This window comes from Erinaceus europaeus, chromosome X (genome assembly GCF_950295315.1).
Source record: "Erinaceus europaeus chromosome X, mEriEur2.1, whole genome shotgun sequence".
Taxonomy (NCBI): domain Eukaryota; kingdom Metazoa; phylum Chordata; class Mammalia; order Eulipotyphla; family Erinaceidae; genus Erinaceus; species Erinaceus europaeus.
In genome coordinates this window covers 1,812,496-1,839,851 of record NC_080185.1, presented here as the reverse complement: position 1 = coordinate 1,839,851, position 27,356 = coordinate 1,812,496, and the positions used below count along the sequence as shown (strand labels likewise).

Genomic DNA, 27,356 nt, shown 5'->3' with positions numbered 1-27,356 from the left:
TATCTACCCCACCCTTTCGGGGTAAATAAATAAAATTGGGCAGGAGTAGATAACATAATGCTTATGTAAAGATAAAGAAAGAAAGAGAGAGAAAGAAAGAAAGAAAGAAAGAAAGAAAGAAAGAAAGAAAGGAAATTTAGAAAAAAGAAAAAGGTCTCAAATCAACTAAGTTTCTCATTTAAGAAACTCGAAAAGGAAGCAAATCCAGTTCAAAATAAGTGCAAAGAGAAAAATAATCTTCAGGAGAGCAGAAGGAAATCAATAAAAAGAAAAGGCAGAAAAGCAGTTCAGGAAACAATGGACCTGAGGCCTGATCTTTGAACAAAGCTCTAGCCAGGCAGATGAGAAAGCAAACGGAGAGGAGTGCCACCATCAACAAATGGAAAGAGAGCCTAACGCGGTAGGTCTTGCATGTTAAAAAGATAAGAGCAGCTTGTAGACACGTGTGCAGACACATTAGACAACTAGATGAGATGGATGTAGGCCAGGCAAGCTACAGGCAATCAGGCTCATTCGAATGGAAACTGATCATCGGAATTGCCCTCTGACTACTTAAGGAGTCAACTTTGCAGTTACAAATGTTTCCACTAAGAAAACCCTAGGTTGATATAAATTCACTGGTGAATTCTACCGAACATAATGGAAGAAATACCAATTCTATTCAGCGCCTCCAGAAATAGCAGAGGAGGGAGCACTTCACAACTCATTTCACAAGGTAAGCATCACCCTCACACAAAAAGCAGACATTATGGGGGTTGGGAGGTAGCCAGCGGGTCAAGTGCACGTGGCGCAAAGTGCAAGGACCGGCGTAAGGATCCCGGTTCGAACCCCCGACATGAAGCAGGTGTGCAGGTGTCTGTCTTTCTCTCCCCCTCTCTGTCTTCCCCTCCTCTCTCCATTTCTCTCTGTCCTATCCAACAACGAACAACATCAACAACAACAATAATAACCACAGCAAGGCTACAACAACAAAGGCAACAAAAAGGAGAAAAAAAAAAAAAGGCCTCCAGGAGCAGTGGATTCATGGTGCAGGCACCGAGCCCCAGTGATAAATAACTCTGGAGGGGAAAAGAAAAATGATTACACAGTAGCTTCAATAGATGTAGGAGAAAAACAGCAACTGGGAAAAGCCCAGTGAAGCCCAGCGTCAGGGCAGCAGGCTGGCAGGGCCAGGCCACTGGTGATACCCACCGAAGCCCTGTGAGCCCAGGCCAACGCAGCAAAGCACGGGACAAGAGACAGGGCACACGTGAAAAGAAAAAAAAAGTCTTTTCCCAAAGGTGACTTGTTTATTATTCTTTCCACTGCTCAGCTCTGGCTCATGGTGGTGCCAGGGATTGAACCTGGGACCTCAAGCCTCAAACATGTGAGTCTGTTGCATAAACCACTATACATCTCCCCTGCCCAAGATGGCAAAACACCTGGGCCATGGAGGGAAGTAGCACTAGTAAGTGAGTTTGGCCCCAGCCCCACAGGGAAGATGGGCAAAGACAGCTCCCTGGGTGGCAGTGCGTGGTGCCCTCCCTCTCCGTATGCATGGCTTGATAGCAAAGTACATGTGAGAGACCCTGGATACAATCTTTGGTATCACATCAAAATCAAGACTGTTTCTTTTTCTTTTCTTTACTGTTGTTGTAGTTATTATCGTTGTTGTCGTTGTTAGATAGGACAGAGAGAAATGGAGAGAGGAGGGGGAGACAGAGAAGGGGACAGAAAGACAGACACCTGCAGACCTGCTTCACCGCCTGGGAAGGGACTCCTACCTGCAGGTGGGGAGCCGGGGGCTGGAACCGGGACCCTTATGCAGGTTCCTGCGCTTTGCGCCACGTGCGCTTAACCCGATGCGCTACCGCCTGACTCTGCATCAAGACTGTTTCTATACACTAGAAGCAGAAAACCAGAAACGGACATCTTAAAGTCCAATTTGCTTGAGGTCCTGAATTCACTCCCAGTGAGTATGCTGGAGTGACACGCTCTCTCATTTACATTAATGAAAAAATAAAAAGTATGAAATCTTAGGGATAACTTAATTACATCTGTGTAAAGCCTGCACATTGAGTATGGAATTAAAGAAACTTAAATATATGTGGGAAAAATACCTCTGACAGATTGAAAAAGTCATCACTGCTAACATGTCAGTCCCCCCCCTCCCGTGTCTTCGGTAGAGATTCAGTGCAAACCTGGCAGGCTTCTCCTTCTTCAGGAACTGACAATATGATTTCTAGTTTTATCTGGAAAGGCAAATCACCTAGAAAAACCAAAAATGGTTGTGAGAGAACAATCAGACTAGAAGACTTTTGACTGCACCATCTCCACGCTTCTTAGAAATCCACAGAAATCACACCACTGACTGGCTCTCCAGGTGCCACCTAGAGTGAGCCTAGGGGCTGAGGAGACAGCCTAGTGGGTATGCAAAAACCTCTTCTGTCTGAGCCCCTGAGGTCCCAGGTTCAATACTCCAAGACCACTTTATTTCTATTTTTATATTATTTTCCCTTTTGTTGCCCTTGTTGTTTATCATTGTTGTTGTTATTATTGTTGTAGTTGTTAGGACAGAGAGAAATGGAGAGAGGAGGGGAAGACAGAGAGGGAGAGAGAAAGAGAGACACCTGCAGACCTGCTTCACCGCCTGTGAAGCGACTCCCCTGCAGGTGGGGAACCGGGATCCTTACGCCGGTCCTTGCGCTTTGCGCCCCGTGCGCTTAACCTGCTGCCTACCGCCCGACTCCCCCCAAGACCACTTTAAACAAGAGCTGAGAAGTGCTCTGGAAAAAAACAGAAGGAGTGAACCTAGACACCGATCGCATGCACAGAATTTACCTCAGGGAGCCGGCTGTGGCACACCTGGTTAAGTGCACATGGTCCTAGGCTCAAGGACCTATATTCGAGCCCCCACTCCCCACCCACAGGAAGGAGGCTTCACAAATAGTGAGTACTGCATGCGTCTCTCTGTCTCTGTCTCTATCCCATTCCCCTCTCAATGTCTCTGTCCAAACAAGCACAGGGGGGAAAGGTGGGGGTAAGGGGAATGGCCACTGAGAGCAAAGCGTTATTCATTGCGCTGGCCCACAACAACCCCGGTGGCAATAAAAGTTAACTCAAAGTCAACTACAGACTTAGACGTAAGGGTTGAAATGTCAACCCAGTAGAAAGCATAGAAGAACATTTCTGTGACACTGGTTTTGGCAGACTTTCTTTCTTTCTTTTTTTTCTTAATTTCTTTATTGGGGAATTAACGTTTCACATTCGACAGTAAGTACAATAGTTTGTACATGCATAACATTTCCCAGTTTTCCATATAACAATACAACCCACTAGGTCCTCTGTCATCCTTTTTGGACCTGTATTCTCCCCCTCACCAACCCCAGAGTCTTTTACTTTGGTGCAATACGTCAATTCCAGTTCAGGTTCTACTTGTGTTTTCTCTTCTGATCTTGTTTTTCAACTTCTTGGCAGACTTTCCATAGTGCGCATACACACACACAGGAAGAAAAAAATTAAGTTAGAGGGCAGGGGTAGATAGCATAATGGTTATGCAAACAAACTCTCCTGCCTGAGGCTCCAAAGTCCCAGGTTCAATCCCTTGCACCACCACAAGCCAGGGCTGAACAGTGCTCTGGTTAAAAATAAATAAATTAAATAAGTTAGACTTCATTAAAACCTGAATTTCTTCAAAGCCACACAAGCAGCAGGGAAAGGCAAAGGACACCGTGGGAGAAAGACAGCTGTAATGACGCTTGTGGTGAAACATCCACCTGAAATACACCACAGACAAAAACTTCTCAATGACTGAGAAAAGTCCCTTAAAGGGTGTGGGAAGATAGCATAATGGTTATGCAAAGAGGCTCTCATCCCTGAGGCTCCAAAGTCCCAGGTTTAATTTCCTGTACCACCATAAACCCAAACTGAGTAGAGTTCTGGTGGAAACAAAAAATCACAGAAAGAAAGAAAGAAAGAAAGAAAGAAAGAAAGAAAGAAAGAAAGAAAGAAAGAAAGAAAGAAAGAATGAATGAATTTGGGACCAGGCTGTGGTGCATCTGGTTAAGTGTCCACATTACAGAGCATAAGGACCCAGGTCCAAGCCTCCAGTCACCACCTGTAAGGGGGAAGCTTCGTAAGCAGTGAGGCAGGGCTGCAGGTGTCTCTCTGTCTATCTCTCCTCCTCTTGATTTCTCTGTGTTTCTATATAAATAAATAAATAAATAAATAAATAAATAAATAAATAAATAAAACAAAATAGGGGGCTGGGCAGTCTCGCGGTGAGTTAAGCACACACGGCGCAAAGCGCAAAGACTGGAGCAAGGACCGGCATAAGGATCCCAGTTTGAGCCCCTGGCTCCCCACCTCCGGGGGGGGGCGGGGGTCACTTCACAAGCGGTGGAACAGGTCTGCAGGTGTCTGTCTTTCTCTCCCCCTCTCTGTCTTCCCCTCCTCTCTCCGTTTCTCTCTGCCCTGTCTAACAACAACAACAGCAATGACAACAATAATAATAACAACAGCGGTAAACAAAAAAAGGGAAAAATAAAACAAAACAAAAAGTTCAAAAATGATTTTAGGGGCTGGGTGGTGGCGCACCTCGTTGAATGCACGCATTACAGTGTGCAAGGACCCAGGTTCGAGCCCACGTTCCCCACCTGCAGGGGGGAAAGCTTCACGAATGGTGAAGCAGTGCGGCAGGTGTCTCTGTGTCTCTCCCTATCACCCCCTTCCCTCTCAATTTATGGCTGTCTCTAGCCAATAAGTAAATAAAGATTTTTTTTATTAAGAAAATTATTTCTTTCACATGAGAGAGACTTTCACGCCAGAGAAGCCAGGGCAGCACTCTAGCACATGTGGTGCCTGGGATGGAATCAGGAGCCGCGGACACACAGTCCTGCACTCTCCCCGTTGAGCTAATTGCAGCTGCTGCTGCTTTGTGGAGGGAGAGGTGTGGAGTGAAGCAATGCCGTAGTGCTGGCGGCCTCACTGAAGCCTGTGCAGTCAGAACCTGAAGCTGCCCAGGGGGCAGCCACAAGGGGGAGTGAAGTGGAGGTACGGGGGCTGGGGGTGCTGACAGAGAAGGACAGCTGTGGGGGCCTGAGGGACTCTGGCCACAGAGGAGAGGCCTCCAGCCAGGCTGCCCCCCCAAACCAGGAGCCCTGCCAGATGGGGCACACGGTTCTCCATGGCTCGTTAGCCTTCTATGCCCAGCGCCACAGCCCAGAAGGGGTGCACCCCAGTGCACACTGCCCTGCCCCACCCCCACCCTGCACGCCACTTAACGCACTGACCCCCCCCCCCCGCCTGAGGCTGCCCTTTCTCTGGCTTTCACTTCCCCCAGGGTCCCCAGTGGGGCCCTTCCTCCCTCCTTCTTGGAACCCAGAGAAAACCACTGAGGAAGAGATTCCTTCCCCAAGAATCCGAGAGAACCAGGAAGCAAGGGGAAACACGGGGTCCAGCCTGCACCTGCTCCCTGCAGGGTCCAGCCCTGTGAACCCCAAGACTTCCCACTTTGCAAGGACAGCCAGGGGTATCCCTCCCAAGTCTACCGTGGCGGGGGGGGGCAGTCCCTGGACCCCTCACCTGCAAGCCCCACCACTGCTCAGCCTTCCACAGAGAGGTCGAGGCCCAGCACTGGGCACCCAGCCAGGAGGGGGCAGGTGGAGGAGGCTTTGCCCTCTCTCCTTCAGCTACCACGGTGGTTCTAGGGAGAAGGTGGGCCGAGGGCGAGGCCAAGGCAGGGTGTCAGGGAGGGCGGTGCTGGCGCTCTGCACGCACTGGGTGGGGGAGACAGACCAGGGGGTGGGCGGGGGTGCTGTGCAGCTCTGGCCAGGAAGGAAGGTCTTGGCCTTGGCACTCCCGGCCTGCTCATTTCGAGGCTGCTCTGGTATCCAGCCATCAGAGAAGACGGACAAACAGGAAAAAGGGCTGTTCTCTGCCGAGGCTGGCCTGGCTGCCACGCCGGCCTCAGCTGAGAGTGCCTGCAATGGGGACAGGCCTTTAGAGGAAGGCGGGATGGCGGAGGCAGTGGCCCTGAAGCTCTGCACATGGGGCTGTGTGTGCGGGTGTGGGGAAATGCCCCTGAGTGCAGGGCTGGGAAGCCCCCTTAGAGGGCAGGTGCTGCAGGTAGCCAGGAGGAAGAGGGTGGGGTATCCGTGGTTCCCACAGGCCAGAGGGAGGAAGCGGGGTCCCAGGGCCCAGGCTGATCCCCTGCACACCCTCCCTTCCTGCCCCTCCTCCCCTAATTGAGGAGGGAGGCGCCCTGCTTCTGTGTGGGCTCCTGAGTGCTCATCCTTTCTGTGGCCAGAGGGGAAGCCAGAGCTCTGAGTGGCTCCAGGCCAGTCTCACCCAGCTGTGCCTCAGTTTCTCCCCACACAACCGGCAGCAGAATTGAGCAGAGCAGCGTTTCAGCTAGGTGGGCCTGGGGGGCAGGTCATGGCAGTACAGCTGGGGAAATTGGGCGGGGTCCCTCTGGAGCTGGGGAAGGAGTCCTGGGAGGCCAAGGCTCAGAGCCGACTTCCCGGTGCCCCAGGCAGGGGGCGGGGGAGGAACGGCCTCCTGGCCAGGTCACTCTGGGTGGGGCGGGGCGGGCGATGGAGAGCAGATCTGAACTCCTGGCCACCTTCTCGCTGCCGCCATCCAGCTGCCCGGGAGTCCGGAACTGCGGTCAGGTAAGGGCCTCCCTGAGGCCCCCCGCCCGGTCCCCAGCCCCCCAGCCCCGCAGTGTGCGCCTGTCTTGGCTGCATTCTGCCCGGGGCGGGTACATGTACCGGGCCCTTGACTGCAGGTGGGTCGTGGACGCCGCCGCTGTGCCTTCTCTCCAACCGCCCTTCGCTGCCTCCCCTGGCCAGCCCTGGGAGGTGAGGAGCTGTGCGAGGTCTGTGAGTGTGTCAGCAAGGTTGCCTCCCACCTTCTTCAGCCTAGAGGCGCCCTGGTGCCCCACTGCTGGTGCAAACACACGCAGCACAGGTGCCCTGGCGCCCAGACCCTCTCGAAGGGCCCTGTGAGGGCAGTGGGCAGCTGAGCGCCCCTACCATCTAGCCCAGGTGTTCAGGACAGCTGCCCGGTCCCACCACACTCATGGCATCCACCACCTCTGGTAAGGCTCCCCACACCCCCCTTTTGCCCAGTGGGGAAGCCAGGCATGTGATGGGTGGGGCTGCATGGCTGGGGTGCCCCTCTGCTGGCCCGTAGGAAGACAGGGAGACCCAAGCCGCTGGCTGCAGCTATCCAGGGAGAAGGGTCCACTGGACACACCCCCTGACCCTGCCCTCTTCCCACCCTGCCCAGCTGTGCCCAGGCCCCTCTCTCGTCCGAGCCCGGCCCACAACAGCAGCGGGAAGGCGCCGCTGGACGCCCGGGATCCGCTGCTGGCGCAGGCAGAGGTGGCCCTGCTCTCCACAGTCTTCGTGGCCGTGGCGCTGAGCAACGGGCTGGTGCTTGGGGCCCTGGCCAGGCGGGGACGCAGGGGCCGCTGGGCTCCCATGCACGTCTTCATTGGCCACTTGTGCCTTGCTGACCTGGCCGTGGCTCTGTTCCAAGTGCTGCCGCAGCTGGCCTGGGACGCTACCGACCGCTTCCTGGGCCCCGATGCCCTGTGCCGGGCCGTCAAGTACCTGCAGATGGTGGGCATGTACGCCTCCTCCTACATGATTTTGGCCATGACGCTGGACCGCCACCGTGCCATCTGCCGGCCCATGCTGGCCTACCGCCATGGAGGTGGGGGGCACTGGAACCGGCCAGTGCTGGTGGCCTGGGCCTCCTCGCTCCTCCTCAGTCTGCCCCAGCTCTTCATCTTCGCCCAACGCGACGTGGGGGATGGCAGTGGGGTCTTTGACTGCTGGGCCCGCTTCGCCGAGCCCTGGGGCCTCCGTGCCTACGTCACCTGGATCGCCCTGATGGTGTTCGTGGCACCGGCCCTGGGCATCGCCGCCTGCCAGGTGCTCATCTTCCGAGAGATTCACGCCAGCCTCGGGCCAGGGCCGGGGCCGGGGCCAGCTGAGAGGGTGGTGACAAGGCGGGGCAGGGCCCGGGCAGGTGGCCCTGGGGAGGGGGCCCGGGTATCCGCAGCCATGGCCAAGACCGTGAGGATGACGCTGGTGATCGTCATCGTGTATGTGCTGTGCTGGGCGCCCTTCTTCCTCGTGCAGCTGTGGGCAGCGTGGGACCCCGACGCGCCCCTGGAAGGTGGGTGTGGCTGCCCTCGCCCCTGTCCCCTTGTGGCTGGCACGCCCCCGCCCAGCCCGACTCCTGCCCCTGCAGGGCCCCCCTTCGTGCTACTCATGCTGCTGGCCAGCCTCAACAGCTGCACCAACCCCTGGATCTACGCCTTCTTCAGCAGCAGCGTGTCGTCGGAGCTGCGCCGCCTGCTTTGCTGTGCCCGGAGGAGCGCCACGCCCAGCCCAGGGCCCCCGGACGAGTCCTGTGCCACAGGCAGCTCCTTTCTGGTCAAGGACACTTCCTCCTGAACAGCCTCCTGAAGTGCTGTGGCTGTGCCAGGTGTGCCTGAGCAGGGGTCCCCAGCTCCCTGGCACCCAGCGCAGGGGAACGGCAGCGTCAGGGTGGCATGGGCCTCCGCCCTGGCCGGTGGTGCCCACTGAGATGGGGCTACAGCCAAGGAGGAAGGAGAGGGAGTGGGCAAGGGGTCCCCCCTTCTCTGCTCCCTTCCCGATCACTCTCTCTGCAATAAAAGCCGCAGCTCACTGTCCCACACGAGCCTCCATGGAGCAGCACGACGTGTGGGGTCCTACCACACCCCAGACACAGGCACGCCACTTTCAAACCCCACAGCCCTGGCACGGACAACTCTGGTCCAAGGACCCCTGCCACAGCTTGGCCACCCAATCTATGCCATTGCTAAGCACCTGGCCTCCCGCAGTGGGGTTGCCAGGGGTGGACCTTGTACCCACTCGCCCGGCCCCTCGACACTCACAACTAGACAGACGACTCCAGTCAGGTGGTGAGTGCACAGGTCTTTATAAGGCCGCCAGGCTGCTCAGCCACCACACTAGTGCCTGGGCCGACGCAGACAAGCCTAGTGCTACAGCTGTCCTCCTCAGCACAGGGAACAGGCACCCAGGGCAGGCTCCACCCAGCGGAGTGAGTGGAGAGCAGGTTCCAGGGAGAAGCAGGGTGCACCCAGGGTGGGGCCCTGCACTGGGGTACACACCTCAGTGGGGCTTGAGACTCGAGTCCAGGCCCGGAGGATGGAACTCTGAGGAGGGCGAGGCCGGAGAGCCAGGGCTGCGAAAGAAGCCTTTGTTCTTGCCCAACCGTCCCAGAGGCTTCGGGCTTCGGGGACTGGGGCTGGGGGAGCTGGCCGGCGTGGGACTGAGACCCTGGCGGCTGGCAGTCTTCCCCAGAAGCTCCTTGAAGACTGAGTCCATGGTCTGTGCCACGGCCTGTGAGGGAAGCAGGGGTGTGGGGACCCCACTACTCTAGGGATAGCAGCCTTGGGGCCCCCAGCAAAATCTAAGGCCCCCTCTTCTGTTCATGACCACTATCTCCCTGGTGGAGAACATACTGAGACCCAAAGATCTGGGGACGCTCAGGTCAGTGTCTACCAAAACCCTGCCAGACCCTCATCTCACCCCCTGTCCCCTATTTCAGGCCCTGGAACATATCAGGCCCTGTCCCCTCAAACCATGACTAATTCAGCCCTTGCTGCCCTCAGCCCCTGCTCCCCCACAGCCCCTGCCCCCCACTCAGCAACTGCCCCCCCAAACCCTGACCCCCCCAGCCCCTGCCGCCCTCAACTCAGTCCCTGGCCCTAAACTCACCCCCGCCCCCTAGCTCACCTCCCCACCCCCAAGTTCACCCTGTGTCCCCCAGCTCACCCCTACCCCCCAACTCAGCCCTCTCAGCCCCTGCCCCCAGATCACCCGCGGTCCCCTTGCTCACCTCCACCCCCAGCTCCGTCCCCGCCTCGGGGCCACACTGGGTGTGGCATCCTATCATGTTCTCTCCCAGCCCATTGGGGGGGCTAGGCTGGGCCCTCGCATCCGTTTCCCCAGGCTGCACCCCCTGTGGGGCCCAGTCCCCGCTCTCCCCCCCGTGGTCTCTTCCATCTGTCCCTCTCCTCTTCCCTGGCCCGCCGAGCCCCCACCATGTCACCACCTGTCCCCTAGCCTGGCTCAGGATGCCAGTCAGGATGTACACAGAAGCCCCTTGAGCTTGCAGCCAGCTCTCAGCCGCCTTTCCCCACTCAGGACCCACAGGAACCCGGTGCCCTTCTCGCCACACCCTTGCCAGCCACCCCCATGTGTGGCCAGCTTATCAGGGTCCAGGAAAGGAAGACTGGAATCGGGCGCTCCGTCAGGGAGCGAGGCCCTGGGCGGCCCGCCCCTTGCCGCCCCACAGAGCCGGTTCTCACCCTGTCCATCTCCACGAGGCGCTCCGGGGAGGTTGGGACCAAGCAGTGCCGCCTGTGCCCAGAGGGTCCCCCAGCCTCAGGGGGAGTGTACAGCTCTGGCCTGTAGGGCATGGTGAGGAGTGTGGGCCCAGGGGACCAACAGGGGTCTCCCATCCCAGGCGGGTGGAACGGGGAGCCACCCGTGGGTCTACACAGACGGACCTCCTTGCCATCCCAGCCAGGCTGAGGGGTGCTGGCAGGGGTCTCCCCGAGCTTACCGATGGGTGAGCTCCACGGCCAGAAGGCCCTCCGGACTGCCCAGCGACTCGCCTGTGGACCGCTGCCTGGAAGCCTGCCTCTCCGCCCTGGGGGTAGGAACAGGCCGGCCTGTTTAGAGCAGACCCCCTGTGTCTGTGGCAGACCAGAAAGCCATGGGGCAAGAGCGGGACTGACCCAGTGGGCAACATGATGTACTTGTGCGGGATGAGGCCTCTTGCGCCCCCCAGCTCGCCCCGCCACCAGTCCCCAGAGGCGCGTGCATGTAGCCGCAGCACGTCCCCACGCTGGAATGACAGCTCCTGGGCAGTGCGGCCTGTGTAGGCAAAGCAGGCCACAGCCTCCATGACACCCTCTGGATCTGTGACGAAGAAGAGGTGCAGGTGGGGCACAGGGGCCTCAGAGCGGGATGGGCCGCAAGCCTCCCACCTGCCCCCTCACCATCCTCCCGGGTGGTGCTCCCAGCTTCTGCCTCCAGTGGCTCGTTGTCCCCCATCAGGCCCTCCAGCTGGGCATCTCTGAGGGGGAAGCAGGTTGGCAGGTGAGCGATGCGAGGGTCCCCCTGCCGCTCCCCTCCCCGCCCCCGCTCCTGGGCAGCACCACGCATACCCCAGGCAGCTGGCAGCCGGTGGTGCCATGCATTTCTCGTACACGGGCCCTGGCAGCTGGCTGAGGGCCGGGAAGACTCGTGCAGGCTGCAGGATTAGGGTCTGCACGAGCTGATTCACTCGGCCCTGCACAGCTACTGGGTCCTGGCCGGCAGGCACCGGCAGCAGCGTGGGCCCGAAGCACACAGCCAGGTTGTAGGGGTCCATCATGTTCTCATCACTGTACTGGGCCAGACTGGGGGGCGAGGGAGGGAGGTCACCGCAGGAATCGGCCCGGCCCACCCACACGCCCAGCCCTGGGGCACTCACTGGCTGAGGAAGGTGAAGAGATAGCGCAGGACCACCAGCACCGGGCCGGGCAGCCGGGCCAGCAGGCGGCTCACCTGCTCCACGCGCTCACTGGTCTCCTCCACCTCTGCGGCCAAAGTCACCACGCCAGAGTGAGTGACTGCCACCCCACCATGTCTGGACACCCTTCACCGCCCCGCCCAGCCCCGCCCCGCCCCGGCTCACCCACAGCCGCCAGTAGCTCCCCGAACAGCTCTGGGGGAAAGAGTGGGGCCTCCAGGCTCCGGAAGTAGAGCTTCAGCACCCCAGCCACGGAGTCCAGGTCGTGAGTGGAGCAGCCCTCTACCAGCGGGTCCTCCCCTGGGGGCGTGGGGCAGGAGGCTTGATCCCACTCAGCCCCCATCCCACCCACCCTGCCCCGCCTGCCCCGCCCGGCCCGCCCATCCAGCACCTCTCTCAAAAGCTTCTCGGATCTCCGTGACCCGGGGCTGAGCGCCTGACACCCGGAAGATGCCCTCGTGCTGCAGACCTAAGGAGGACCAAGCGAGGGTGCTGGCACCAAGTCCCCACCGCTGGCCCCCGGGGTGGGGGAGGGGTGGCAGGACAGGGACATCCTGGCTGAAGGGCTCCTGCTTACCGTGTAGGTTGATGAAACGCACGCAGCTCTCCACCACCAGGGGCACCGGCTGGCCCGAACTCTGGGGACAGACAGGCCTTTACTCCCGGGGCCACCCGGCTCTCTCACCCCCAGCTGTACGCTGCGCGCTGTGCGCTGCCCTGATGGACACACAGCCTGCGGCTGTCTCTCCATGCTAGGGCATGTGAACATGCAGCCTCGAGCCAGGATGTGGCTCACCCAGGCAAGCTCAGGCCCACCATGCTTGAGGCCACAGGTTCAAGTCCAGGATCCACAGGGGAGCATCATGGATGGCACCAGAGGGCAGTGCTGCATGTCTCTCCCTCCCCTCTCTCTTTCTCTCCCCGTCTACAATAAAAAATGAGAAACCCAGCCAGGGAAGGCTGGTCGGTGGTTCAGTGGTAGCTGTGAGGCCCTGGGTTCAGTCCCTGGTGCCACAAAGATACAGTGTAGTGGGCCGGGCCGGTCACTCTGGAACGCTTACCTCCAAGGCCACGCAGCTAAGGACAGCAGGCCTTCTGCTTGTCCCACTCTCCATGTCACCTGCAAGTCTGGTAGCCTCGCTCTAGCTCTAACTCACTCTGTTACCCCTAGTACCCCACCCCAAAAGGACAGTCCCCACCAGCAATGGGGGACAGGGCTGGCCCAGCACGGCGGGGCGCAAGGCAAAGCAGGTACCTGGATAAACTTCTCCATGCCTCCTCCAAAGAGCTTCTGGTTGTACTGGGAGCTGGGGCGGGGGAGGCAGCTCTTGGGGAACTTCCTTTGTATGTACTGGGCCCTGTGGCGACAGGGGCTAACTCTGAGGGGAGCGGCCTGGAGAAGGAATGGCCAAAGCCTGGCCCAGCCCCAGAAGGCCTTGGAGCTCCTCTTCTGCACCTACCCCAGGAGACCCAACCTCCAAGCGTGAACTCACCGAGCCACTCCGGTCGCCTCCTTGTCACCTGGGGGAGAAAGGCTGCGTGACAATACTGACAAGCTTGGCGGCCCTGGGCCAGGTCCCCTTCCGGGGGACTTGTGGTGCCCACCGGTGTCTCTTGGGGCAAACGGCATGTGGGCTGGGGAATGGGCTCCAGACAGGGGAGCACAGGTGGCAGGGTCAGAGCAGGGGCAGGGCAGTTAAGGGCAGAGGCGGGGCCCACCTCGCTGAATGGCCTCCTGCAGCTTCTCGTGCTTGGCCTGCAGCTTCGCCAGGACGCTCCGCCCATTCAGGTACTCCTGCAATTTCTGGAGTCCAGGTGAGAGCCTGAGGGTCAGTCCCCGCAGGCCCATACACCCCCGGCCCCTGGCCCTGGCCCTGGCCCAGCCCCGGCCCTGCCCGACACACCGTCAGGTAGAAGGTCTCGGTTTCTTGCTGCTGGCCCCGACGTCGGCCAGCCTGCCGGACACCGGGGTCCGAACTGGTAGACTTGAGGGACTCAGTTGAGGGGCAGGCCTGGAAGGCGTCCAGCGTGTCTCCGTCGTCGGAGGCCACCACCTCCAGCAGGGCCTGCAGCGTGGCCTGCAGCGTCTTGTTCACCTGGGACACGCCAGGGTAGGAAGGTGGAGTCAGGAGAGGAGAACTGAGAGGAGGCTCCCAGCCCCATGTCTCCGTGTCCCTGTCCGTCGCCAGCCCTGTGTACAGCAGACCTCCTCAGTCTCGATGGTCTGTCTGTCCAGGCGGCTCTGGATGTTCCGGGCTCGGGGCAGAATCTCGTCCCGAAGCTCCAGCTCCACCCGGATGTCAGCCACCTGTGGAGGGCAGTGACAGGGCATGAGGACTGGGCATGGGGACAGAGCGGGGGCACAGCCATGAGCCCAAAGGCAGGAACAGCGTGATCTGTAGCTGGTGTGCAGACATGAAGGGCGAGACTGCCCGGGTCTTGCGAAGCGGGCAAAGCCCCGCAAGTGGCCACAGCGCTGCCGAGTGCAAGGGGCTGGAGACCAAAGGCCACAGAGCATGATGGCACCACCTTGAAAGGCCCGGAGAGTCAGACAGACAGAGCCACTGGCAGCAGCAAGGAGAGGGGGAGGCCGCACAGTCTTGGAAGTGGTCTGGAATTCTCAGTGGGCGAAGAGCAGAGCGGGGATGAAACTTCACGGACTCGGGCCAGGAAGGGCTGGGTCAGGCCTCTCCAGAGAGGAACAGACACCCAGCTCTGTGCACAAGGACAGAGAAAGTAGCCCACAAGGAGGGCAAAGCTTCAGGGACAGAGGAGAGAGGATGCCGCGACACAGCCACGGCCTGGGGCCCAGGACACGGTGCTGTGTGGGAGGAGCCAGGCATTCACAACAGACACCCCCACAGGGGCGGGGGGTGGGGTGGGGTGGAGGTAGAGAGCGAGGATACAGGAGGCTTCCCAGGACAGGAGCCCAGTGCAGGGACCAGCTGGCAGGGATGGCTTTGAAGGCCCTGTGGGTGCTCCCTGGCCACGCCCCCACCCCCACCCCCAGCACGTAACTGCGGGGGCCATTCTGTGGACGGTACAAGCATGGACAAGCCCCAGCCCCAGCCTCCCTGCCACAGAGGAAGTGCACAGCCGCCACCATCTGGGGCTGGCCTGCATGCTCAGCAGGGCCCAGCGTGGTCCTCAGAAACAGAAGGTGTGTCACAGAGCATCACCATCAGACAAGGCCACTCTTGTGCCCATGGCAGGTGGGGACAGAAGCAAGACCACCTCATGATCACTAAGCACAGACAGAAACACAAGCTTGGGCCAAGGCACAGAAAGAGCCGAATCTCTCCACACCTGGGTCCCTGTGAGTGACTGCTGTGCCCTTCCCCCCAACGAGGGATCAGCAACTCCATCACTTAGTCCCGCTTCCCAAGTGTGCCTCCCAGATCCCAGCCTGCTGAGCCAAGGCCTATAAGTCCTTCTAGAATCTTCTTCCTGAGACACCTCTGCTTCCCCACAGCAATGAGCTGAGGCCTGAGAAGCATCTTAAAAGGGGGGCGGGGGGTTGGTAGAGTGGGTTAAGCACACATAGTGCAAAAGCACAAGGATCTCGGTTTGAGCCCCTGGCTCCCCACCTGTGGGGTGGGGGGTCGCCTCACAGGCGGTGAAGCAGGTTTGCAGGCGTCTCTCTTTCTCTCCCCCCTCTGCCTTCCCCTCCTCTCTCCATTTCTCTCTGTCCTATCCAACAACAGCAGCAACAACAATGGGAAAAGATGGCCTCCAGGAGAAGTGGATTCTCAGCGCAGGCACCAGGCACTGAGCCCCAGCAATAACCCTGAAGGCAGGGGGATGGGGGGGGGGGGAGGCAGACAGGAACGCCAGGAGTACAAAAATGAGTATCTCAGGGGATTCTAGAAACAAGAACAAAGGATTATTCTAAATTGGAGTTTTAAGACTGTGTCTGGCTCTCCTCTCTCTCTCTCTCTCTCTCTCATAAGAACAAACAGGTCTGGGGAGAAAGCATAATGGTTCTGCAGACTTCCCTGCCTAAGGCTCCAAGGTATCAGTTTTAATTCCCAGCACCACCTTAAGCCAAAGCTGAGCAGGCCTCTTGTCAGGGTCTCCTTCTCGCTCTCTTGCACTAAAATAAAATAAATATTAAACATATAAATATGCTGGCGTATTGCACCAAAGTAAAAGACTCTGGCATGGGTGGCGGGGGGGAGAGAGTACAGGTCCAAAAAGGATGACAGAGGACCTAGTGGGGGTTGTATTGTTATGTGGAAAACTGGGAAATGTTATGCATGTACAAACTATTGTATTTACTGTCAAATGTAAAACATTAATTCCCCAATAAAGAAATATATATATTTATATATACATACATACATATATATATATTTATTTATTTATTTATTTATTTATATGTGCAAAGGTCCAGGGAGATACACCATGGATAGCACAATAGCCTCTCCTGCCTGAGACGCCAGAGATCCCACATTTGATCCTTGACACCCTCATAAGTGGTCTGGCCAATGACAACAAGAATAAACTTCTTAAATGCAGCCTAGAAAGGTCCAGTGCTAGAACTTGTGTGTAGGAGGCCCCAAAGGTCTCAGGTTCAATTGCCGGCACCACCATAAGCCAGAGTGAGCAATGTTCTAGTCTGCTCTCTCCCTCTCTCTTATAATAAATAAGTCTTTCTAAAACCATTTAAAAATAAAAATTCAAAACATGGAAATTGCCTGGGGGTGGTTTAGTGGGTAGAAGGCAGAACTTGTGTGAGGTCCTGAACTCAATTCCTGGTACCACATAGGCCCAGAGTGATGTCTGGTTCCCTTTTTCTTTTGTTAATAAAGATTTTCTTGAAAACATAAAAGCGCAATTTTTGTTTTCAAAAGATTAGTTTTTAAAACAACGAGGTCAACAAAAGGGGAAAAAATGGCCTCCAGGAGCAGTGGATTCGTAGTGCAGGCACCAAACCCCAGCAATAAACCTGGAGGCAATATATATATATATATTTGTTTTTACCAGAGAAACCATAAGGTGGTAGCAGCAGTGATTGAACCTGGGACCTCTGGGGCCTCAGGCATGCAAGTCCTACTCTCTAGTAGGCTGAGATATTATACATTCAATATATATCTGACCTCAAAGTAACTTTTTTTCCATTAAGGTTACTGCTGGGGTTCCATACCTGCAAGACTCCACTGTTCCCAATGGCCTCTCTTTGTTTTAATTTATTTTCTTGATAACGGGTGACAGAAAGATGCCACCACTCATGAAGCTTTCCCATACAGTGATCCTACATGGTGGACAGAGCTTCAAAATAGGGTCCTCACACATGATAATATGTGTGCTCTACCAGGAAAACTTTCTCTAGCCCCCTGAAAGCAAACTTTTTCTATTTTCAATGCTGGGAAACAAACCCTGGCCCTCACTGCTGACCTGCCAACCTAGCCCTGTTTGGTTTTTGTTGTTGTCCATGATGCTCAAGTGCAGTGCCAGGAATGGAACCCAAGGTCGTGTGCTTATCAGGAATGCTCTCTATAACTGAGCCACCTTCTGGGTCATGAGACTAGTTTTCCAGTGCCACAAGGCTTGAAGATATAGTTAAAGAAAATCTCTAAGGAAGCAGAAATAAAAATTACAGAGACGACGAATAAGGAAAAAGATTAGAGAATCAACACATGAGGTCAAAGATTTTACTACAAGGATTCTTGAAATTGAAAGAAAATAAATGGCGGCCAGCAAAGGAATAAGATGAGCTGCAGGCCTCAGAACTTTCCAGACTGGCAGGGGCCCCTGGTCACCCAGTGCTGTGAAGGGGAAAAGGCACCCCAAGGAAAAGCAACTTCAGAATTTACAAGCAGGGGGAGAAGGTGCATAAGAGCTTTAGGGAGAAAAAACACAGCTCACCTACAAAGGTCCCCACATTATAGTGGCGTGGGACTTCTCCCCCACGTTGCTAAGAGCTGAAGCAACGGGTGATGCTGTTAACACTCTAGCAGATATCTTCCACCATGAATTTTTTTTAAATATTTATTTATTTATTTAGAAGAGGGATAGGAGGAGAGAGAGAAAGAACTAGACATCAGTCTGGTACATTCTTTCTTTTTTTTTTTAAATATTTATTTATTCCCTATTGTTGCCCTTGTTGTTTTATTGTTGTAGTTACTATTGTTGTCGTCGTTGTTGGCTAGGACAGAGAGAAATGGAGAGAGGAGGGGAAGACAGAGAGGGAGAGAAAGACAGAGCCTGTGAAGCGACTCCCCTGCAGGTGGGGAGCCGGGGCTCGAACCGGGATCCTTACGCCGGTCCTCGCGCTTTGCGCCACCTGCGCTTGACCCGCTGCGCTACTGCCCGACTCCCTCCACCATGAATTTTACACCCAGCAAAACTACCTGTCAAGGTCCAAGCACAGCACCTCCACACATACCAGAGCAGGAAACTCCTGGAGAAGACATCTATCCACAAAAAAAAGGGTTGCCCCCCAGAGAGAGGGAGACAGGGGTCCATCCTAGGGTGCCCACAAGAGAGAAAATGGGGTATTATGTATGCAGAGAAGGAGAGCTTCAGGCAGGTCTGCAGGCCCAGAGATCCCTCAGCTTCGACAAGAGGGAGTTAAGACTACTCAAGGGAGACAGTGGGAACTGAGCCTTTAAGTGTGCACTGGAGAAAGTTGGCAGAGCTGACTGGAAGTTGAGAAGCATCCGGCAGCCTGCTCTGTTATTTGCAACATTAAAGGATGCACCTGAGACCGCCTAGAGGAGTCACGGCTCTCAGGGCGAGCCACAGAAAGGCCGTGTAGCATTCTAAGCCCTTGGGGAACATTTGACATTTACAGCTACAGCTTCAGTCAAAACACAGGCCACATAACCCCAAGTTATGCACATGTGACACCCACTAGGCCAACTCAGCAGAGGACAGACTAGCACGGAGCCAAGTGGAAAGAGGCCTCCTCATGGTCTCTGCTCACAAGATCCGTCCCCAGTGTGCACCAGGAAAGCCCTCCGCTGCTGGGGTCGGCCGCGCGCTCACCCACTGGTGCCATCAGCCCTGGAATGATCCTGCTGACATGACCATAACCAGCCAAGGGCCAGCTGCTCGGCTGAGCTGCAGAGGCTTTCTTCCTCAAGCGGGGGAAACTCCAAGTGAGGCTCCTTTGCCACCAACGAGCGTCTGAGCACTGAGCGGCGCACAGAGCCTGAACTCCTCAGCAAGCGGCAGGCGCTGGCTTCCCCTCCACCCCTGGGGACCAGCGGCAGTCAGGCGGGCAACCTCACCTCATCACCATCATGGGGGTGGTAGTCAAAGCGCAGTGGGGGGCAGAAGGCCACCGCATGCACTTCCAGCACCTTGGCCTTGTCCCCAGGCGGATCAAGGGCCTCCACTGCCTCCTCCAGGCTGCCCAGGGCCTGCACCTGTGATGCCTGGCTGCGGCTCTCAGCGGCCGCATAGCTCCGCAGCACCTGCCCCAGGGCCAAGTGGAAGCCGGTATCGCAGCACTGGGAGGAAGCGAGGGCAGGGTTAGTCGGATCCCTGAGCGCTGGGCCCCCACCCGCCTGCCTGGGGTCCGCCAGCACTCACGTCCATGAGGTCCAAGACGTCATGCAAGTAGTAGTTGCTGACAGCCGCATTGGCGCTGGCCAGGCTAAGCAGGTACTCATTGCGCGCCTTCGTGCACTTGAGCCGGTGCTCCGTGAACTTGGCCTGACGCTGCTCCAAACCGTACAAGCCAGGGTCCCCCACGGGCCAGGTCCCTTCTCCACCCATGGAAGCCACACCTCCACTGCCCCCTGCCCCTCACCACATCATCAGCAACAAAGATGCCCCCTAGCCCTCTCACCAACCCCGTTCCACCCGAGCCGCCCGGGACTTGCCACTGCTCCTGCCAGCCTGCACCTCCCATCTCCCCAGGGGCCACGAGAGCACCCTTCTCCCCCGCACAGTAGTCACATGCCTGGCCCTCCCCCGTGTCTCCCTGTCTCCTTGCTGTGTGAGGCCTCGCGGCCTCATGGAGATGGGGACAGGAGAGGGGGGAGAGGGGACAGTCAAGTTGTCCTCCTCGGAGCTGGGCAGTCCCAGTGACTGCTCTCCCACACTGACCCTGGGTCTTCCCAGCTCAGCAGAGCCAAAGGCCAGGCGCCTCACCTTCTCCACCAGCCGCCCTCCCTTCTTGACGGAGCTCTTACGCAGGGGCCCTGCCTCAGGGGTGGTGGCAGGGGCGGCAGTGGCGGTGCGGCCTGCCCGCTTCTCCTCTTGCCGCTCAGCCTCCCGCAGCTTGGCCTCAGCATTCACGCTCTCTGTGTGGTACGCTTGGTATGTCTTCTTGGCCTGCAGGGAGGCCCGAGGCTAGGCAGTGTTGCTGAAGGCCATGGCAAGCCCCCCCGCAGGAGCACAGGGCTGCCCACCCCTCCTCCCAGAGCCATGATGGGTGGCCCATCCTGGCCTCACCGTCTGCAGCTCAGACACCACCTCCAGGAGCTCCTCCTGAAGCTTCTGCTCCAGGTCCTTGCTCTGCGGAGGGTGGTGAGGCTCAGCTCGGGCCCAGATGCCCGAACCCACCTGCCCCCTGGGCCTGGGGCCTCACCTTTTTGACGATGCGGCCCACGTCCTCGGCGATGTGGCTCAGGCGCTGGGCCAGGGACCCGGCCAACACATCACTGAGTACCGCGCTCTCCCGGCTCTGCTGGCGCGTCTGTTGCAGCAACACGGCCCAGCAGTGCAGGGGAGAGAGCAGGGCTGGCTCCTTCCTGGGGGGCAGGCCTAGGCACTCAGAGGAGGGAGGCGTGGGCCGGGGCCGGGTAGCCCGCAGCAGCCCCCGCGCCTACCTGAAGTTCTGGTGCTCCCGGCTGCCCCCCAGGCGGGCGCTGCGGCCCGAAAAGCGCTCTGCCAGGCGCTCTAGGCCACGAGAGTACTCGAGCTCCACTTCGGCCCGGCGCCGCATGAACTCGGCCAGCTCCTGCAGCAGCTCCCGCCGCAGCTCACCCTGCAGCTCCAGGCACCGCAGCTGCTCGCTCAGCTGCCAGCGCATCTCTGGGGATGGGGGGCAGGAGGGCTGTGGCTCGGGTCGGGTGGACCAGACCCATGGCTCCACCCGAGGGGGGGAAGGGAGGAGGGGGCTGCCCCAGGAAGCAGGCTGCACTCAGTGCAGACTCCTGGAGGCCCAAGCCAGGGAGAAGCAGCAGCCTGGGGGAAGAGGAGCAGGCAGGGCACCGCCAGGGGCCCTATGGCAGCGGAACGGAGGGCTGGAGCAGCAGCACCGGTGGAAGACACCGACAGCGCCCCGTCCACCCCCAGCCAAGGGGCCCTTCCTCGCCCTCCTATCACACCCAGTTCTTGAACAGCCTCCTACATATTTCTCTGGCATTCCCCTCTGGGTCTCAGCAGCCCGCAGGACTGTCTACTCAGCAAGCCTCTGCCCAACGCCCAGTCTTCATTCCCTGTCACCCTCCCCTGGGCACCCCATCTTCCCCTCCCGGCCAAGAGCCACACCCAAGCCCCCACCCCCACGGGTTTTTGACATCTTATCTCTGGCCCGGTTTGGCAACACCTTTCCCCACACAGACCTCAAGCAGAGTCTGGGTGACAAGTTTAAGCAACCCTCAACATGCCACTGCTAAGCGCCAGGCAGCCCAGTCCCTGGCGAGCAGTGCCCTTCTCCTGCCGTCTGCCTGGGGGCCCGGGCAGGACCAAGACTGGTTTCTCAAGTCAGGAGATAGCTCAGCACTAGAGCACAGGACGTGCACACTCAAGGCTTTAAGTTCCATCCGCAGCACTAATACTCCAGAGCTGAGAAGTACTCTGACTATCCCCCCCACCCCCCCACGCCCCGCCAGTAGAAAGTGATGCATGTTTGTTTGTTTGCTTTTGCCACCAGACTTACCACTGGGGCTTGGTGCTAGCACTGCAAATTCACCTCTGCCAGCAGAGCCATTTCTTCTCCATTTGCTTTCTACTTTATATTTGATAGGACAGAGAGCAATTGAGAAGGAAGGGAGCTAGAGAGGGAGAGAGAAAGAGAGACACCTGCAGACCCACTCTGCCGCCTGTGAAGCGACCCTTCTGCAGGTGGAGAGCGGGGGCTGGAACCCAGGTTCCTGCACATAGTGACGTGTGTGCTCACCCGAGTTCACTACCATCCGGCCCGTAAATATTTTGAAAAGAGAAACCCATTTCTTCATTCAGCAGACATTGGTCACCTGCCCACTGAATGTCACGCACATCCCTGGCCTGGAGACAAGGTGGTCCAGGCCTGTCCTGCTGGAGCCGGGCCGGGGCCAGGGGCCACATGCCAGAGTGTGAGGCCAGAGGCGGTCCAGCAGCAGAAGCCCTGCCTGCCTGCCTGCCTGCCTGCCTTTCTTACTTGTGCAGAAAGTGCTGGACAGCAGCCGGGGCTCAACAAGTGCGACTCCATGGATGGCGGAGTGCTGTTCCAAGCCTCCCCCAAACCTAGAATAGCAGCCGCCTGGAAGGTGACACGGTGGTGAGAACTGCACCGGGCTGTAAGGCATGAGGTCCTGAGTTTGTTCCCATCTGTGAAAGTGGTGCTCTGGTTCTCACTTCTCTCTCTCTCTCTCTCTCTCTCTCTCTCTCATACGTAAACAAATAGAGCTTTTTTAAAAAATTGTTTTGGATAGAAATAGAAACAGTGGGGCTGGGCGGTGGTGCACTGGGTGAAGCACATGTAGCAAAAAGCACAAGGACCGCTGCAACCGGGATCCTGGTTCGAGCCCCTGGCTCCCCACCTCCAGGGGGGTCGCTTCACAAGCGGTGAAGCAGTTCTGCAGGTGTCTGTCTCCCCCTCCCCTCTCAATTTCTTTCTGTCCTACCTAAAAAATAATTTTAAAAAATGACTAGAAGAGCAGTGGACTTGTAGTGCCAGTACTGAGCCCCAGTGATAACCCTGGAGGAAAAGAAAGAGAGAGAGAAAGAGAGAGAGAGAGAGAGAGAGAGAAGGAAAGAAAGAAAGGAGATCGTGGTCCGGGAGGTGGCGCAGTGATAAAACTTTGGACTCTCAAGCATGAGGTCCCAAGTTCGATCCCCGGCAGCACATGTGCGAGAGTGATGTCTGCTTCTTTCTCTCTCCTCCTATCTTTCTCATAAATAAAAATAAAATATTTAAAAAAGAAAGAAAGAAGGAAATGGGGAAGAGAAAGCTGCAGCCCTGTTCCACTGCACATGAAACGCCCCCTGCAGGTTCAAGCTGGGTCCTGGTGTGCTATTATGTGCACTCAGCTACATGCGCCACCACTTAGCTCCAGAAGTAGATCTTATAAAAGTGAAATAACAAGATAAGTCACCTAGGAGGGCGCCTACCAGAGATGATGGCCCTGTAGATAGCTTCAGCACTATCCTCTCTCTCTCTCCCTCCCTCTAAATCAGCCCAAAGTGCTCAAGCCCCAACAATGGCATGGCAACTATAAACAAGTAATAAATACCAAGAATGAGTGTCAGGGAACACAGGGCAGATGGGGGGGGGCACTGCAGTGCCAGATGGGGGTGGAAGACAGAGCAGACGTCAGGAACCCGGGACACTGTAGACTGGATGAAGGGGGGTGGGGTGGCACACCTGGTTGAGTGCACAAGGATCCAGGATCAAGCCCCTGGTTCCACCAAGGAGGAAGCTTCATGAGCGGTGAAGCAGGGCTGCATGTGTTTTTCCTCCGCCCCCCACCCCCCACACACAAATCAACAAGTAAAACTATTATTAAGAAGGGAAATGGAGGGCGCAAGCGGACACCTGGGGTAGAGTGTTCAGGCATGGGAACAGTCTTGGGTCCGAGTGTCTAGACCGAGCTGTGCCAGCAAGTCTGTAAGCCTGGGGGTGGTGCTCAGGCCTGTGGCCCTCTGGAGCAGGGGGGCTCGGCCTCAGTGCCACGCAGGGTCTTCAGGAGGAGCCGAGAGGAACAGTGCCCAGCTGCTTGGCACCTACAGGGCCACCCAGGTAAAATATGGGAGGGGGGCTCAGCCCAGGGAGCTGGCCTGGGGGTCACCAATGTCACTGCCCTGTGAACAGCTCAGAACCAATATTCCCTGGGCTTCTGTCCCCGGGGTGGCTTCCCAGGGGGTGGTGGGGACAGCCAGAGGCCACCAAGTGGCCATCATCCAGCCTCATCTTCTGGTTCTTCGGAGCCAAGTGGGAGCAACCGACTCCTGGCTGTGTGAGAACAGCCCTCAGACCTCAGCTCCCACACACACGCCAGGGCCCCGCTCGCAGGCATCCTCCACACGCCGAGCCCGGCGATCAATGGCCGGTGAGCACACATCTCTGGGCACCACCGACAGCCGAGAGGGAAAGCTGCCTCGCCATGCCCCAGGGCCCAAGACAGACTACAATGTAGATAAAAAGTCCAGAGGAGCCCCGTGCAGGCCTGCAGCAAAGAGTGGGGCCCCCAACACTTCCTGCGAGCCAGGCTGGCGGTCTCACTTCTGCTGACGAGCAGGGCAGAGAAGGTGGCTCCTAACCACGACTCTGCTGACCTTTCAGAATGAATGCGGCTGCCAACATGGCCGTGACCCCACTCCGCTAGCTAGCGCACCAGGAAGTAAATCACTCTGGGGGAGGGGAAGGAGGGGACAGGGGCTCCAACTGCCAGAGACCCAGAGCAGGTGGGGGCGGGGGGGGGGCAGCTCTGGAAAACAGCCTCACCCGGACCCCAGCCGCTGCCTGTGCCGTGCTGACAGGGCAGTTTGTAAAGCCCGCACCCAGGGCATTTGGGGAAGCAGAATGGTGGCCACTCTTGTCAACTGAGAAATGGCCGAGATGACCAGCCCAGGTCCTGGGCTGCCTCCCAGACGGGGGTAGGGTAGGGGCGATGGCCCAGCTGGCTGGGAATGGATAGCAGAGGCCGACCGACCACAGGGAGACCTGCGCCTCATCGTCGTCCCCCAGGGGCTGTGGCCCTGTGTTGCTCTCACACATTGTCACTGCCCCTCCCTGCACTGGGGGTCCACCACCAGTGAAACAGGATGACAGATTGGTGGGGTCCCACGGGAAAGAACTGGAAACTGTCAGGCTGAGCGCTGGTGTGAGGTGCAGCCTCCCCCTGGCAGCCCTGGCAGCCCTGGCAGCCACCACACTCTGACGCAGACCGCGCAGCAGTGGAGGCACCGGCCCTCACCTCATAGCCACCTCGGGGAAGGGGGCGAGGCAGGGGCTGGGCTGCAGGGTCTCTGGTGGTCTCAGGACAAAGCCGTCACCAACCCACCAACCTACAGGCCAGACTGTGGTGCACCCAGTACAGCACACACTTCACAATGTGCAAGGACCCGGGTTCAAGCCCCCAGTCCCCATCTGCAGGAGGGAAGCTTCACGAGTGGCGAAGCAGGGTTGCAGGTATCTCTCTGTCTCTCTCCCTTTGTCTCCACCTCCCCCTCAGTTTCACTCTGTCTCTATGGAAAAATCCACCAAGCTAGGCTCTGACCCCTGCCCAATCCCCACCCCGTTCAGGAGTTCCAGCCCACTCTGGCTCAAGTGCCACTTCGTTGGGGGGGGGGGGGGCCTGTCCCATCCCCATCACTCCTCTGGGTAAGGCGCAGAAGAAGCGAGGTGGGAAGGGGCTCCAGAGGAAGAGAGTCGGGGAGGAGTACAGAGGGGGCAGAGGCGGCAGGGGTCTGGGCGCCCGCCCCCAGAGGCCAGTGGGGAGGCGGTGGGACCCGGCCGGCCAGCGTTGGAACTTTGCCCCCGCGACATCAGGGGCCTCCCGGCGCCCTCTCACCTTTGACTTGCGCCTCATACTCTGCCTGTGGCCCCCGCTCCCGGCGCAGCTTCCCGTGCGTGGCCATGGCGACCGGGCAGCCGCGCCGTCGAGCCCCACTGCTCCCACGCGGCCACGGCGCTGGGACCGGGGGTGCCGCCAGCAGCACCCCGCTTCGCCCCGCCCCGCCCCGCCCCCACTGCAGCTCCGGGCCCTGGGGCGGGGCAGCCCAGGCCTGGTATTGCTGGCGAGGGGCTGGGGGGGGGGGGGTCCCAGCAGCCTGAGCCTGACCGCCCCCTTGTGCTGGGCGCAGGGCACCACACTTGAGCCGCCTCCTGCTCCAAGCCGGACCAAGCAGCCAGAGCCAATGTGAGTCCTGAGGTGCCCAGCAAGCTGGCACCCTTGCCCTAGCCGCCACCTCCACCCAAGGCTGGGGTTCACAGAGCACACCCTGCCAGCGAAGCCGCTAGCCCTCAACGCCAGGACCAGTGAGCAGAGAAGCTCCAGACCCCAGCGTGCTCTACCCGCCAGCCTGGTGCCCCAACCCGACTCCCAGGACAGCACGGGGCACCAGCCTTTCCTGGCAGAGTGGGGGCAGGCACGGGAGTCCATGCAAGGGGTGGGAAGGGAGGTCAGCCCTTGCTCTCAGGGTGGCGGTGGTGAGGGGTGTGTTCAGCCAAGGTTCCCCTTCTGCTCAACCCTTTGGGGAGCGACAAGCCTCCCTCGTTTCCCCATAGGTGGTTACCACTTCCTGCTGCCGGAAGAGATGCTTCTGCCCCCTCCTCTTGCAGCCTGCACCTGCCCCATCCTGCCCTGCAGATAAGGCCTTCCTGAGTCTCTGCCCCAGTCTTGGGGGCCCCCCTTACCCAGAGCTACTGGAGACTCCCCCACCCCCGCTACCAACTGACAGCCAAAGAGAAACAGCTTTTCTCCAGGAACTCAGAGAGACAGGGCAGGTGACAAGATGGGCAAAGCTCTTCATCTTAGTGAGGTTCTCAAGGTGCAAGTGGGGGCAGAAGGAAAGAAAGGCTCGTGCCAGGGGTCCCTGTGCCCGTGGGGGGGGTAGCCACGGCAGGCTCTTGCAAACATAGGCACATGTGGCCGGAGGGCATCAGAGGCTGGCAGGTACTTCCTGCTTTCAACTCTGAGCATTCTCCCCTCCAAGCACTGCTCGGCTCTGGCATATGGGGGGGGGGGTGCCAGAGATTGAACCTGGGTCCTCTGGGGCCTCGGACATTTAAGTCTGTTTCATAAACCACTGTGTTATCACTGACCTGAGCAAAACCCTTGTTCAGAAGTGACAGCGCTACCTTGGCTCTCTGCCTGGCCCCAGTACCAGTACTTCTCTCAGATGCCACGTGTCCCTGGCGCCTGGGTCTCGGAGGGTGGGAGCTGGACTTCAGCAGCTCGGCAGTCACACACTGCTCACGTCCTCCACGGGGGCCAGGGAGTCTCTTTTCTCTCCAGAAGTATGCACAAGTGTACCACCACCTGCGCCCGTCAGGGGCCTGTGACCCCTCACCAGTGAACCCCACACCCTCTTACCAACACCCTGACCGCCCCTTCAGTTCCATATCCACATAGTAGAGTGCTGGGAGAGGTTGTGGGCCTGGGCCGGTCCCTATTTTCAAATGCTCGCCTGGTTTGAGTGTGTGGGGTGTGTGTCTGAGTTGTTGTCTGTCACCAGGGTTATTGCTGGGGCTTGGCGTTTGCACAACTAATCCACTGTTCCCAATGGTTCTTTTTTCCTCCCCCCCCCTTTTTATTTGATAGAACAGAGATTAAGGAGGAGGAGAAGGAAGGAAGAAAGAAAAAGAACAGGGAGAAATTGAGAGGGTAGGGGCAGAGAGGTGAGAGATACCTGCAGCCCTACAACTTCCCCTGGCTGCAAGTGGAGACCCAGGGCCCTCACCCAGGTCTTTGGGCACGGTAGCAGGCACGCTTAGCAGGGCGCACCACCGCCCGGCCCCTCTCCTGAGTCCTTTTGTGGCTGCCGATATATCTGTGATGCCCCACTCAGCCACCGCTGAAACCCTCGCTAGCTTTGGCTCCGAGAACACTTGGTTGCCATGTGAGACCCTCTTGTTCTTTCCTCTGCCGCACTGTCTCCGGAGATCTAAACGCCACATCCCACAGGGAGGA

At 58.2% G+C, this 27,356-nt stretch overlaps 2 protein-coding genes across 13 annotated transcripts; one reads left to right on the top strand and one right to left on the bottom strand.

The window, feature by feature from the left end:
• Window positions 1-6,272: 6,272 nt before the first annotated feature.
• On the top strand, window positions 6,273-8,463 carry AVPR2 (arginine vasopressin receptor 2). Of its 12 annotated transcripts, none has more exons than XM_060182580.1 (5): window positions 6,273-6,394; window positions 6,623-6,650; window positions 6,767-6,839; window positions 7,026-7,078; window positions 7,270-8,463. In XM_060182580.1, the coding sequence occupies exons 4-5, from the start codon at window positions 7,060-7,062 to the stop codon at window positions 8,445-8,447; spliced, it is 1,197 nt and encodes a 398-aa protein (XP_060038563.1). In that variant the 5' UTR covers window positions 6,273-6,394; window positions 6,623-6,650; window positions 6,767-6,839; window positions 7,026-7,059; the 3' UTR covers window positions 8,448-8,463. The 12 variants fall into 12 exon arrangements, with proteins under 12 accessions (XP_060038563.1, XP_060038561.1, XP_060038567.1 ...); XM_060182587.1 differs by having other exon boundaries at window positions 6,370-6,394; window positions 6,767-6,856; XM_060182578.1 differs by having other exon boundaries at window positions 6,281-6,394; window positions 6,623-6,856.
• A 475-nt stretch (window positions 8,464-8,938) lies between these two features.
• ARHGAP4 (Rho GTPase activating protein 4) lies at window positions 8,939-25,395 on the bottom strand. Its single transcript, XM_007534863.3, has 22 exons — window positions 25,236-25,395; window positions 20,346-20,550; window positions 20,105-20,267; window positions 19,969-20,031; window positions 19,666-19,848; window positions 19,102-19,230; window positions 18,798-19,019; window positions 13,769-13,870; window positions 13,467-13,658; window positions 13,282-13,366; window positions 13,056-13,083; window positions 12,818-12,920; window positions 12,140-12,200; window positions 11,954-12,031; window positions 11,728-11,862; window positions 11,524-11,629; window positions 11,216-11,449; window positions 11,048-11,124; window positions 10,784-10,967; window positions 10,609-10,695; window positions 10,352-10,451; window positions 8,939-9,380 (listed from the first exon to the last, which is right to left on the bottom strand). Exons 1-22 carry the CDS (start codon window positions 25,300-25,302, stop codon window positions 9,150-9,152), a joined length of 2,835 nt encoding a protein of 944 aa, XP_007534925.1. The 5' UTR covers window positions 25,303-25,395; the 3' UTR covers window positions 8,939-9,149.
• Window positions 25,396-27,356: the final 1,961 nt, after the last annotated feature.